Genomic DNA, 14513 nt, shown 5'->3' on the forward strand with positions numbered 1-14513 from the left:
TATTAAAGGTTTGAACATTACATGCTTGAATTTTTAAAGGAAACACGCAGCGAAATATTTTCTAAAAAAGTTCAAAAATGTGTAGGAGGACCCTTTTTTCTTTCAAATGTGAATTTTTAGAATATTTCACTCGGCAACAAAAAATGGCGTGGGGGGGGGGCAAAATAAAGACATGTTTGACCCCCCCCCCGGAGCCACTGCCTCCCCCCCCCTCCACCCCTGCTTCCTACGCCCCTGACAGGAAAAGGGCATACATGGTGCTTAGTTTTAAAGTGCCACCTTGAAATAAATGACCACCAGTTCAGAGTCCAGGGGCACCAAGAAGATATCAACAACTTCCTTTTACAAGGAAAAATTCTTACAAATTTTCTTGAAACTATTGTTTATTTAATTCTAGATCTATTGAATCCTTGAGAGAATAGCCAGGGCTTAAGCTCTGGGTCAAATAATTGGGATTACTTTGTTTAGTTTCAATTTCTGTTTATGTAAGACTATAGGTGTGGCGAGAATCAGGCTTGGATTCGACGTGTCAACCGAGATAATCATACCCCAACAAAAATCACAGAACGTCATTAATATCTACGACGCCACCAATAACGTTCGTCTTACAACATTTATAACTTGACTGTATATAACATTGCTAAATGGGTCAGAGTGATATTATACATGTATGCTAATTTTCACAACACGGGTCAATCTGATGATTACTGGCGGGCGGCATCCTAATTATTACGCAGTAGTGGTCTATCACTACTACACAACACAGCAAAAATTGTAAAATGGAATTTTCATTAATATTATTGCCGCCCTCACCCACCCAGTCTGTACAGTAACTTAAGCCTAAGCAAGTATTATGTGTCAATGTAGAAAATTGCAGTGCATACAAATGTCCATATCTACATGTCAAATAATGTTGATCATATCCATTGTCAAATCCTACATGTATCTTACTCATTGTGACCATTTTTTTTTCTGGTTTGTTTTCTTTAGTTGTCTAATATTCAGATTACTCAAAGACCGTTTCCGGTACATTCTGAAAGTCATTTCGCCCTGTTCACTTTATGATACCGAAAATGACTTCCGCATAGGCATGTGTACCGAAATGACATGTAACGAAGCTAAACGTTACGTACGTTACATGTGAAGCACTTCCGAAACGATTATATATGTGCATGACTTTATGGTCTTAACTACGTAGGCAATTTAATCATATGCTCTAAACAATTTATTTGGAAGGGATACAATATATTCAAAACGGCATCTGCACTCAAAGTCGGTACAGTCTGTCGGTTTTACGTGCTGTTAAGCACTCACGATTTTAGAACACATGCATGGTTCTGTTGTCAGACAGTCACTCGCGATGGTGATCCATAAACAGACTGTAAACAGTACCTAACGTTATATTTGCAGGCCTACAAAAATAAATCAAATATATCTGATAATACCTAATATCCACCGATAATGATCAATGATGTCTATAACAAGTAAAATGAACAATTACTTACCTGATAATTGCCGGATTTAACTTGATACATCAAGGGCGGCTTCAACGTTTTTTACTCAAGACCGGATACAAACAATACACTTTCCTTATAGGGGGACGCGATAGTCTGCGCCATGATTTTGTGCGTTCGAGACAGTACCAAATAGATTCATTTCACTGTTGCACGCTTGTTGGGCGCATTTTGTAACATAAATTTGATGTTTTAGCGCATTACATTATTTACTCATCTTTATTAATGTTTAGTCACTTCTACAGAAAATTTCAAAAATATCACTCATTTTTAATATGGTACATTTGTGCCGGTCCAATCGTTCTGAATAGCCTCAGAAGGAAGGGCGCCTGGGATCCCCGAAGTATCTCGTGTTGTTGTGGAAATTTACCAAGAACCTGCGAAATACCAACCTTTTATTCATGGATGTATTGTGGGCCGTTGTATATAACATTTCAAAAGTAAGAACTACCGTTTTGTTCAGAATTACAAGGACTTTCTTTATATGTTGAGGTTCTAGCTTCTCAGCTTTATAAATTTATTTACCTAGGACTAGAATTAAACAGAAATCAGTGGTCATAAATGCCGTATTTTTGAGGGTTTTACACCAAAATATCTCGTCGTTTTTTTGAATTGTTCACAGCTAGGTTGATTATATCATTCGATTAGATACCGCCGTGATTTAGCTTACATTCAAAATTTTCGAGAACAAATATTATCGTTGGATTTCCTTTATTACTCAAATCGCGGTTTATAAGCGGGTTGATAGCTAAAAAGTTCGTCCACAGTGTTAACATTTCGTTCCGAAGGAACGATAAACAGGTGTTATCTTTACCTTACGTCTCTTCGATTTCTTACCAAATTATAGCCACAAAAATATCCTTGGGGGAGGGGGAACAGAAACATGAATAAATTTTGGCTCTGACCCCCGGGGGCAGGCTGGGAGCCGGGGGCCCTAATAGGGGAAACAGGTGGTAAATCCTTTAAAATCGCTACTTGTTCTAGGAGTTTTGAATGGAATGTAACCAATTTAGCCACAACATCCTTGGGGAAGGGGAACAGAACTTGTATAAAATTATTGCTCATTTTCAGCAACATTCCGGCAAACTCAGCAACAAAAATTTTGCTTCCTGTGAAAAAAAACTCCAATGGACATAAAATTATCTACAGCTTCATCAAGATAAATGAAATCAATTTTTGTACGGGGAATGTTCACATGCTATATACGTCAGACCAATTTTGTATTTTATCCTCAGAATTTGTCCACAAAGCAATATGTTTTATGCAGGCTAATGGGTTTGGATATGATTTGATATCAGCCAGACTAGGATTCATGTTCAGGAGTGTTTGTATTTCTGTTGTGTGGGCCGACAATACATTTAAACGATCCTAATAATATTTGATATGGCCTGATATTTAATGTGTTAACGTTGTCTGCGATGGATGCTGATTTCTCTTAACTGGCCATTGAGACCATTTGTTACATCAGAATATTGTTATATCAGTGGAGAACAGTAGAGAATTAATACACAGACTGCCAACACCTAACAAACTGATCATGATACATGGTCGTACAGCTAGCCGTTATTGGCCTAATGTAAAGTTACTGGACATTTATCAAATCTTTAGCACTGTTTGATGTTGTGTAGCTCGAATTTGATGATGTAAACATGATGGACTTTTATCAAATCTGAAGTTCTTTTTGATGTTGAGAAGCCTAGTATATGATAATATCTGTGTGTTCATCTTTATTTTTTCAATCATGCAATTGATGTACATGTACCTACACAGGTTCTATGAATGTATAGTAGGAGAAGGAATTCTGTTATCTGAATTCTATATAGATTTTCATTTCTCAAATGTTGTCAAGGTTTTTAGGAAAAAGACAACAGTTACTTTATCTTACAAAATGTGGTGTAAGACAGTTCACACAAACTAGACAATAAAATGTGACCTCATATCATAGTAGCCAAATAAAAAAATGTTAATTTGCTAAAAAAAAATTTTTTTTTGTGGTGAAGATCAAAATCATGAAAATTTTGACCCACTAAAACAGCCCACTATACAGTAACTTTATTGTTGATAGAATGATTGACAATGGTTTATACCTATTAATAAAATGCAGCTCAATTTTCATACTGATTATTCATGATCATCCATTTACCTGCATGTTTTGAGGGTGAAAATGTTGTCACTATTATTTTTTTTATTTAACTTTAGTACACCAAGGGACTTTAACGAGAATAGGAACTAGAGAAAACCTTCATCTTTTATTTGTGATTATGAAATTGATTGTCTTATTTAATTGTAGTTATAGACATGAGTATAGCATGCTTGTCCAATTATTGATAACCGTACCAATACTGAATCACCAATTATAAGTATTATGCTAATTTTCTGTATTGTGTTTACAGTGCATTCAAAATCCACAATGCTGGAACAAAGTTCATATTTGCCTCTGAGAGGATGGAAGACATGAAAAAGTATGTACATAATATCTGTTGTAATCTCTGCCCCACCCTGTCCTGATTTACATGGTCCAGGGAGGTTATTTATGTCTCCAATAACACTTTCATGGCCGGGTATTGATTATCCTGTAGTTTGTTTGACAATGATGTCATAACTTAATTAAACAGGTATAGTTTCCTCACACAGATGATCTAACGATCAATACCCTCTCAGTGTATCAGATTTAGTTATGTTCCGAGAAGTTTAATTACAACATATTAGTAGTTCATTTTATGTTAATAAAGTTCAAACTTGATGCAAGGAAATGAAATGTAATAGTAGCCACAATAGTGTGTATGATATATTATACTTCCTCTTTCTCGATCAACAGGTACCAGTCAATTGGTGTGATAGAAAATACAGACACACTTTACATCATATAATACTAAATACATATTGTATGTGTAATTCTTGTATTAAGTATATGCTGCATTGATGAGTTTTTGATTTCAGAATATTTTATTGTATTATTGTCATTGACAACATAGCACATCAGTGCTATCCATGTCCTCTCTCTGGTTTTAAACATAACAATAAATTTAAATCACATCAAAAGATTACAAGTGTTAAGATAAGGGTTGGCCTGCAGGATCAATGGAATGCTCCAAAATAAACAAAGTCTTTTAATAACACATGTTCAAAAAAGCTGAATATCCAGGTGCAGGTTTAATTTCTCTATTCTGCTACTGGTGTCTTGTTATTTATGTAGCATGTAGTATGCTATGAATTCATGTTTAAAAGTCTCCTCAGATAATAACTTATTTACTTTAAAAATAATTGTTAATGTATTTTACAGGTGGTTGCTTAAGTTTCAATTGGCTTCAATCAAACCAACAACACTACCACGTAAGTACATTGTTATCACTTTCTCACTTATCAAATGGGCAGGTGAGGTATCATCATATCTGTCATACATCTATGACATTTAACCTCAAATTTTTATATACATACCTATAGACTTATTCTGACCAGCATTCAATATCGGTCAAATTATCAAAATAATCTTGAAACAACTTCACTATGACCAAGCTGACCGTAGGGCTGGTATTGGTGCTAACCTGGGCACAGTTTCATGAACATTCCTTAACTTTAAGGAATCCCTTAACTTAGCATTACAGATATTAAGGAAGGCTCCTTAACTTAAGATTTGTTCTGTAACGTCTGTAATGCTTTCCTTTGGAGAAATTTAAGTTAAGGAAATCCTTAAAGGAATGTTCATAACACTGTGCCTATGCTGATTAGAATGCTGTCAAGTGTGTTAAAAGGGATGGCCTTGACCTAATTGTAAGGTCACACATTAAATAAATTGTCAGTCTTCAAAAATTTACCTCTTAAAAATCCAGGGAGCTGTCATTCGACATTAGAATGTCATTGTAATCCATTAAGAATATCACCTGTTCTAATGATCTTGGCCTTTATTTCAAGGTCGCAAAGATCAAACATATTTAAATCATAAGGAACTACTTAAGTTCCATGAGTACGACCATTGAATCTTTTGAAACAACGAAACTTTGATCTATGATAGACATTACATTTAAAAAGAATTGATGTTGAATTATGTTGGAATATACTAAACTGCATGTACAAATGTCATAGAATTTTATAGATTTTATTGAAGTTTTTGTCATCAGAAGCAGTAGTGAGTGACATTTTTCTATAATTACAGCAACAAAAGATCAGGACCCAAGCTTTAGTGAGAGTGACGAGGAGCCAGATGATGGATCATCAACGAGTAAGAACAGTTCTGAATCCCTACCCAGCCTACCCACCTCTCCATGTGACAAAATGTCCATGGATTCTGTACCTTACTCTCCTGATAATGTGTGTGACACTAACACTACCATCCAGGAGTACCCCGAGTCTAACAGTAAGTTCACTCTCACTCCTCACAGAGTTATATTGTTCTTGTTCCCAGGTATTCATTTTAACATCAAAAACGAACAACAGCCAAAAAAAAAAAAAAATCATTATTCTCCAGTTATGTGGTATCATTATTCTCCAGTTATGTGGTAGGGGAATATAGCATTAATCGTGTCTATCATATTGTCCCACATTTCAGATTTTATATATTTTAAAGACATTTTTGAGATCAATAATTGATACCTCCTACCAAGAGTGGATAACTTTATCTAAAAAAACGAACATATAATCTGGCATATATACAAAGATCAAATAATAATAAAAAAGACAATAAGGAAGTCTGAGTTTGATCTTTTAGAAAACCAACATTAAACATTAAGGTAACATTAAATTCTAAATCCTAGATTGATGGAAGATTGGTAGCAGCATGAAATATACCATATCCTAATCTTGTCATTTTTATCCCATACTGTATTCAACCCAATTAATACCAATGTCTCCCATATAGTCCTCTCCCTATTTCTTTGGTCACCAAAACTTATAAAATAGGCATAATATCGATAGAAAACCATTAGGCCATTCCAATTTGATTTCTTGTTCTTCGGATTTTGGGATTTTAAAATAGGAGCGAGCGAGCGAAATTTTTTTAATTCTAAAAATATTTTGAAAGCGGAAAAAATTGGAGCGAGCGAATATTTTCACAATATTTTTTATTAGACTTTTATGTTTATTTCTTGAAATAACAATTACTAGTAATAACCAAGTTTTTATGTTAAAATTTGAGTTTTGCTGTTTTCTTCAGTGTTTTCAACATTCATAACTGTATAAAAGATGTAAAAACAAGGAAGTCTAATGTTAAGGTATTTGTGCAGCTAATGAACATATGCTATTACACAAAATGCTTTCAATGCATGATATACATGTATTTCAATTTTAAGACAAATCTTGACAATTTTAACATTGAATAGCAATTATTAATACTTAAAAGAAAATAGTCAAGAAAGTTTAACTTCTTGTCAATAATTTCAATAATTAATTTGCTGTTGACAGAGCTATCAGCAAAAACCAACAAACTAATAGAAACAATCAGGGATTAGCATTAATGGAAAATATTTAAACCAATATAACCTCATCTGACATGTACATTCTTTCTTAGTTGTCACATAATATTGTATGGAACTGACTATTTTTGTTTAGCAAGTTTCTAACTTAGCTGCTCATACTTTGAATGAGATAATGCATATGTTTATAAATGTATAACTACAACAGTGTAAACAACAGCATAATTCATTTTAATCACATTAATTCATTGTCTCTAAAAAATATATTTTTTTAAAAAATATATGGACAGTACGGCTCAAAAGTTTCACATGTATATCAGCATTCATATCATAAAAGAAATATTCTAAATTTATTATTTATGATTTTCTCATGAAACGCTTTGAGTAAATCAAACGCAAACATTCATATAACATATCAACACAAAAATGAAGGCAAATGTATGTTATATTGTCGTAGAAAGTAACACTAAAGTAACACTAAGTTTGGATCTCAGTAAAATGTGTAATTTACTACCGATGTTAATTTGACCGAATAGCAGACGAATCGTCACCTAGCTAGCTGTTACTAAGTCATGCAGTCAAAACATGTTTGCAAATGCAAACTATGTTGGCCACGTGTCAAAATTCACATTGACCAGGTCTTAAGATATAAGGCAACTGAGGTGTTAATTAATTAGCGATTGCCTTCAAATAATGGACATGCTTGATTACCGTTATTCGTTCGTACGTTGGCCAGTCAAATCACATGTGCAGACATTGGCAAAAACAGACTGAAATCGGGACACGTCCAATTAAAAAGTATGCGTCCCTCAGTCTCTACCTCAAAGTACCACTCTGTCTGCACGTGGTGGCGGAAAAACTTGACATTTCTGTTGTTGTAAAGGTTTGCAAGACGCTTGCGGGTTTGAAGACACAATGTACGAATAATTCAAACATCTGAGTGACCAGGAAATGATGACTAGTAAAAATGAACCCTATGAAAATTTGCCCGGGTTTGTCAGATTCCCGGACAAAAAATGAGGAGCAGTTAAAAATTATTTTATTTTTATTTCGTTTTCGGAAAATAGGAGCGGGAAATCCGACGAACGAGAAATCAAATTGGAATGGCCTTATGAATAAAACTTATGACTTATTATTTTTCTATCAATTCTTGTTCAACATATTTATTTGATATATGAACAGGATGAAAAAACAAGTACAATGTAATAGAAAAAATTCATTTAAATGCCTATCTTCCCCCTGGTCCATGAAATTTAGGGGCTTATAATGCCATTATTTTCTATTTTCTCTCCCGCCATACTCCCATCTGTTCTGTCGCATCCTGATATGTAACATGGAGGTGGGCCATCTCTGTCTTATTTCTAGTTAATGTTTGTTTAGTACTAACTTATTGGTTTATGTGTGACAACACTGACACTTACCAAGTTTGCCATTTTAACTGAATTAGAATTATCTCCATTTTCACTAATTATAATGTCACCCTTGAAATTTGCATATTTAATATTTTCTGCAACCAAGCACCAAACAAATATATGTTATACTTATATTGCACTGCCATATACTTAATACATCATATTTTTATCAGGTAACCATAACTTGATGAGTATAAAAATAGCACAAATAAAAGTACATTCATTTGTGTTAAAATGGGACAATTGATTAAGGGGAGATCATTTTTAGATAAATATAATAAGTTTATAATTGGAAGGGAGATAACTCAACTGTACTCGACTGTTTTTAGTTTGAATATTTTGGTTTGATCTTATTTTGAAATATGATTTATTCAATGTTTCAGTGTTTTTACTTTGACAACTGTTTGGTCTATATGAGCTAGTTTTGATGATGCATTATCAGTGATCATTTAATCACTATTCATTCACTTTGTTGATTTGATCATGATTTGATCTTGGTGTTGATATGATCACTTTTGATCACTTTCTTCATTTAATTTCTGTTTACAGCCAATATGCAGGAGAGCACAGAGGATTTTGGAGTTCTGATGAGGCAAATTCAAAAAGAAGCTCTGAGTCTCGATGGAACTGATCGAGGGAAACAGAGAAAAACATTGCTCAGCGTTGGTGGGGACGAATTTCCGAGTCGTGATACTATAAAGAAAGTCAAACAGCTTCATTCGCTTGAGAGAACTGTCAGGGTAAGGAATAAATTCATATTTTGTTTCTTTCAAGTTTAATGTAAAAGCAAATTATAAATTTAATTTATTTATTTATATTAGATATCTATATTTTATTCATAGACCTTGTAAATGATATACAAACTCATTTGTGTTTGGTTAGTTATATGTACATGAGGACCATATGTAACCTCCCTTTGTTACATCAACATGACGCTGTACAGAAATTATTTCTTCAATATTACTGCCGTTCTATCATAAGATTGCACGATTATGTTACAGTACTTGTGTATCGACTCACTGTAGTAGATTATATCGCTACATGGTACAGGTGAAGTGTCTATGTAACACGCATTGTGATTGGCTGAAGTGTGTATATAAATAAACGTTACACAATGCAACCTATTTGTGCAATCGGACGTTGTAAGTACGTCGAAACAATTACAAATGTTCATAGATAAACATCTGAAAAATTAATATTTGTAAAATAGAAGTATTACGCTGTAAAAATAAATAACGCTGATATATAGAATTCGCGCTGTAATATACATGACGTTGGCGTTTTTTTCTGATTTGAACTTTATACTGAATAAAAAAAGTGTGGAAGTATTAAAAATCGTCGTGCAAGCTCTCGCTAAAATTGCGCCAAAATTAGAAGCGGTTCAACCGATCACAGCCAAAATTAGAAGCAGTCCTCAACCGATCATATGTCGACATGTCAAAGCAACGAACCGATCTAAAAGTACGCAAAAGGGTAGTGAAAATGTACAATGATGGCATGGTGTGTCCTATGGAAATATATCTAAAGCGGCCGACGTTTGTAAATCCACCTGTCAGAAACATCGCAAAGTTGTGCGAGGAACAGCATGGTTCTCTGCTTCCACGTGTTCGGTCTATCATGACACCAACAAAGGTCAGTGAAGAAGTCGAAGTCGAATATCGGAAGAAAATGAGACCAAGCATGGCAGGCTAAAAAAAACAGCTTTACTGTGCACACACGTTTTTCTCTTCTATTTTTAGATCAACTCAGCCAATCACAATGCGTGTTACATAGGCACTTCACCTGTAACATAGTACATGTCTCTGACAAAGAAAATTCAAACCCTATGATGATAATCCATATCATCTAATGTTTGGCAAAGGGTGTTAGAAGTGTATTTCTCAAAGATGTATCAATATTAGAATCATAGTTTTCTCTATATTCCAGGCAAAAGAGAAGGAGCTTGCTGAGATAGAAAAACTGCTATCATTGCCATCTAGAGGTGGACTCAAGTCATTCCAGGAGGCGTATATGAAGTCCTCGCCGACAGACGAACCACAGAGCATTGTGTCTAGTGACTCAGACTCAGAAGTCTCCTCCTCCTATATATAGTAAACCAAAAGGTCAAGGTCATAGGAACATGGATTTCTACACTCCTATGTATAGTAAACCAAAAGGTCAAGGTCATATAAACATGGATTTCTACCCTCCTATATATAGTAAACCAAAAGCTCAAGGTCATAGGAACATGGATTTCTAACCTCCTATATATATAGTACCTAAACCAAAAGGTCATAGGAACATGGATTTCTAACCTCCTATATATATAGTACCTAAACCAAAAGGTCATAGGAACATGGATTTCTGCGTTAGCTTTCACAAAGAATTCTTAAAATGGATGTTTACATTTTACAAAAGAATTCTCAACATGAATCATTTAACATAAATGTTTATGTTTATCAAAAAATATATTGAATATGGATATATATGTTTCTCATAAGACTTCAATATACAATGTGAGACTGTGACCTTTAATTGACCTGGAATTAGAGACTTGATGTTCAATGACATCATGTGTGACATCACATGTAAACATGTGTTGTGAGTTAGAGAATTGAGTAAGATTAACTTAATGTGTATTGATTATCAGCCACGTGGATGTCTACAGCGTATCCTGAAAACCACCTATTGGCTGTTTGGGTTACAAGTAATAGTGACTCCAACAACTTAACAGTGTTCACGTAGAAGTGTTGCTGTGGTGACACAATGTGATATATCCTGATGTGATATTAGTGTGATATAGTTAGATGGAAACGTTTCTATGGAAACTGGGATGTATGTGAATCAGAAACGTTACTTTGGTAACTTGCATGAAAAATTAAAGCTGAAAGCTTTTATGGTGATAACTGTTGTGAATGAAGTAGACAATTTTCCAAGCATTAAGCTAATACACATCTAGAAATGATATTATTTACAATGTGTATCAAGATACACTTAGACTATAAACCAAAAAGAAATTTCTGTATTTTGTGTCTTTATTGTGATATTTGGGGGAACGAACCCTGTCGTAATATTATTGAGGTATTGAGGTTAATACACTAGGTTTTACTTTGATTAACTCATTCACCCTGAAGGCACATTTAGGCTCTTCTAATTCAAAGACTAGATCAGTCCATTATGAATTTTCAGGGTGATGAATGAGTTAACATCATCTTTATTCAAATAAGTTCAGGCTCATATCATCAATGGATGTAAGATGTAACATACACATATATAGTACATGTATTTCAGTCAATCGCAGACATCATGAAATCAGGCAAGCTTAATAGACTATGTGGCAGGCTCATTTTAATAGTAAACTGTTGATAGGCTGAGTTAATGTAATCAAACACTACAGCATTAGGTGTTTAAGTATTATTTAAATTAATACACAACTGTAAATGAATGGCGACATAATTACCTTTGCTTTAATACCATATATGTAATATATATCAAGCACATACAAATCCATACATTCCCATATGCTAGTAACAATGTGATATTGCTAAATTGATATAGATATTATATTAATGCCTTTTTATGCTGCTTTAATAACGCTCTATAATTGTCTGAAACGCAGCAATGTGTAATGGTCCTGTGTTTACAGGGATTTCCTAGACACAGGTTTACTGTGTTTCTGACATACAAAAATGCGGAGGGACTCCTAAAATAAAATGATGGGAGTCCTTGGGACTCAATGTGGAAGGAATTTCAAATGAAAATTTCAGGTCAATTAGATGAAGTAGAAGCAAAAATTGTCTATTTTAATAAAAAAACATACACATTTATTACAGTACAAGATATATTTTCTGATACATCATAGAAAGTTTTATAAGATCTACAATGAATTTTAACAAAAAAAAACTCCTATGTTTTTATAAAGGACTCGCAAACTTCAAACATTGGAGTCCTTGGGACTCCCAAAGTTATAACGGGAGGGAAATCCATATTTACTGAGAGCAGACTGATGTTTTATTGCTTTATTTAATAACAGGTGATTAATTTGATTTTGATATAACATACAGATGTCATCAGATAACGGGGCTGCTTCGTTTATGTAAAAATGTTTAAGTTTTATTAACTTATTGATAAAAAAAATCAATGGTGACAATTTTTCTCATTATTTTACGAAGAATGCTATAATTTTGTTATTAAATAGCCTTAACTTCACTATCCAAACATTTTTCCTAAGCCTAAAGATCGTAGAGGATTGATAATGATCTAATGATGACAACTCTAGGTAACTTTCATTTCAACTGATTCAGCTTTGTGATGGTCTCATAGGAGATTATCATATAATGATCTCATAATTAAATTTCTTTAATTTTCTTCAGAGGAAAATGATTTGTGATTTCAACCATGATATTGCTCTTGAGATGTTAAAGAAGCTTTTTATGCAGAATTGTATACATGTACCTGTGTTTGTAATTTACTTTTAGAGAATAAGAAACTGTTCATTCAAAATCATAAAATTAACATTTGGATAATATACCTTGAAGATATCTTTTTTTTCATATTCATACTAGATATATTTAACATTGTCATTTTTCTGACTCATGTAATGCTATAAAGATACAATATGGAGCTTAATGTTACACAAAGCTTTCTAACATTTTAAGTTATATCACATGGCTAAGCTTACGTCTACTAAAATAAATTCTGTGCACTTTAATTGATATTGGTTGAACCTCTATGACTTACCACCCCCTACCCTCCCTAATACCCTACCCTCCCATCACATCCCAACATTGTTAATCATATGTAGGCGACACCCCAAAGTTGCTTATTGTAGGTGAGGTCTGCAGCTAAAACATTTATTGTTATGATCGAGTCATTTATGTGGCTTTATCTATGTTATGATCGAGTCATTTATGTGGCTTTATCTATGTTATGATCGAGTCATTTATGTGGCTTTATCTATGTTATTTTTTGATGCATCATGTGATCATATTAAAATGTTAATTTGAAAACATCTGTTTGTCCTTTTTGCTTACATCTATGATGGGCAGAGCTGTTATTGCCTTTTGTTTGACATCTAACAGGATCAGTGTCATCCATCTGTGAACAATATTTTTTGTTCACTTGATTATCCAAAATAATTATACTGGGCTGAGATGAAAAGCTGCAATATTTGTTGAAATAAATGACCTTGACCTACTGTAAATGTCGGATGTGATAAATCAGGACTTTCAAGGTCAAGATGATGTTTGGTTATGAAAAGGAACCTAAATTTGGAATGAAATGAAAGACATTCCTTTGACAGACTTTGTAGGACTTGATCATAGAAATGTTACAGGTTCAATATAAACATAGAAATCTATTTCTTCAATATACAAACAACTAGATACTACTTTATTCAGACATATACTGATAGAAAATTATTATATTCTTCTATCTTTGAGCAAGGGACAAAGAAAGTACCCATCCTATGATGAGTATCCATATCATCTAATGTCTGGCAAAAGGCGTTCATAGGATAAACAAACTAAATGCTCCTCAAAAATGTATCAATATTGAAGTTTTTCTGTGTTTCAGACTTGGTAGTACTTGATCAGAGAAATGCTACTGGTTCAATATAAAATCTTTGGGACTCTTTGTTATTAACAAGAAGTTTTTTAGCTCACCTAGCCCGAAGGGCCGGTGAGCTTATGTCATGGTGCGGCGTCTGGCGTCCGTCCGTCAACATTTCCTTTAAATCGCTACTAGTCATAGAGTTCTGCATGGATTGTAACCAAATTTGGCCACAAACATCCTTGGGGGAAGGGGAACAGAACTTGTATAAAGTTTGACTCTGAACCCCCGGGGACAAGAGGGGTGGGGCCCAATAGGGGAAATAGAAGTAAATCCTATAAATCGCTACTTGTCCTAGAGTTCTACATGGATTGTAACCAAATTTGGCCACAAACATCCTTGGGGAAGGGGAACAGAACTTGTATAAATTTTGGCTCTGACCACCCGGGGCCAGAAGGGGCGGGGCCCAATTGGGGAAATAGAGGTAATTCTATAAATTGCTACTTGTCCTAGAGTTCTGCATGGATTGTAACCAAATTTGGCCATAAACATCCTTGGAAGAAGGGGAACAGAACTTGTATAAATTTTGCCTCTGACCCGCTGGGGGCAGGAGTGGTGGGGCCCAATAGGGGTATTAGAGGTAAATATTA

At 34.1% G+C, this 14513-nt stretch overlaps 1 protein-coding gene across 4 annotated transcripts in view; it reads left to right on the top strand.

The window, feature by feature from the left end:
- LOC138331400 (uncharacterized) overlaps positions 1-13322 on the top strand; it is a 90309-nt gene extending 76987 nt beyond the window's left edge. For 2 of the 4 annotated variants that reach the window (XM_069278994.1, XM_069279006.1), the window contains 5 exons: positions 3908-3976; positions 4798-4847; positions 5668-5868; positions 8884-9074; positions 10261-13322. In XM_069278994.1, the coding sequence (XP_069135095.1) occupies positions 3908-3976; positions 4798-4847; positions 5668-5868; positions 8884-9074; positions 10261-10425 (676 nt within the window). In that variant the 3' untranslated portion in view covers positions 10426-13322. The remainder of the gene's footprint in view (positions 1-3907; positions 3977-4797; positions 4848-5667; positions 5869-8883; positions 9075-10260) is intronic. The other 2 variants (XR_011209691.1, XM_069279014.1) reach the window with 2 other exon arrangements.
- Positions 13323-14513: the final 1191 nt, after the last annotated feature.

This window comes from Argopecten irradians, chromosome 1, assembly GCF_041381155.1.
Source record: "Argopecten irradians isolate NY chromosome 1, Ai_NY, whole genome shotgun sequence".
In the NCBI taxonomy this organism is placed as follows: domain Eukaryota; kingdom Metazoa; phylum Mollusca; class Bivalvia; order Pectinida; family Pectinidae; genus Argopecten; species Argopecten irradians.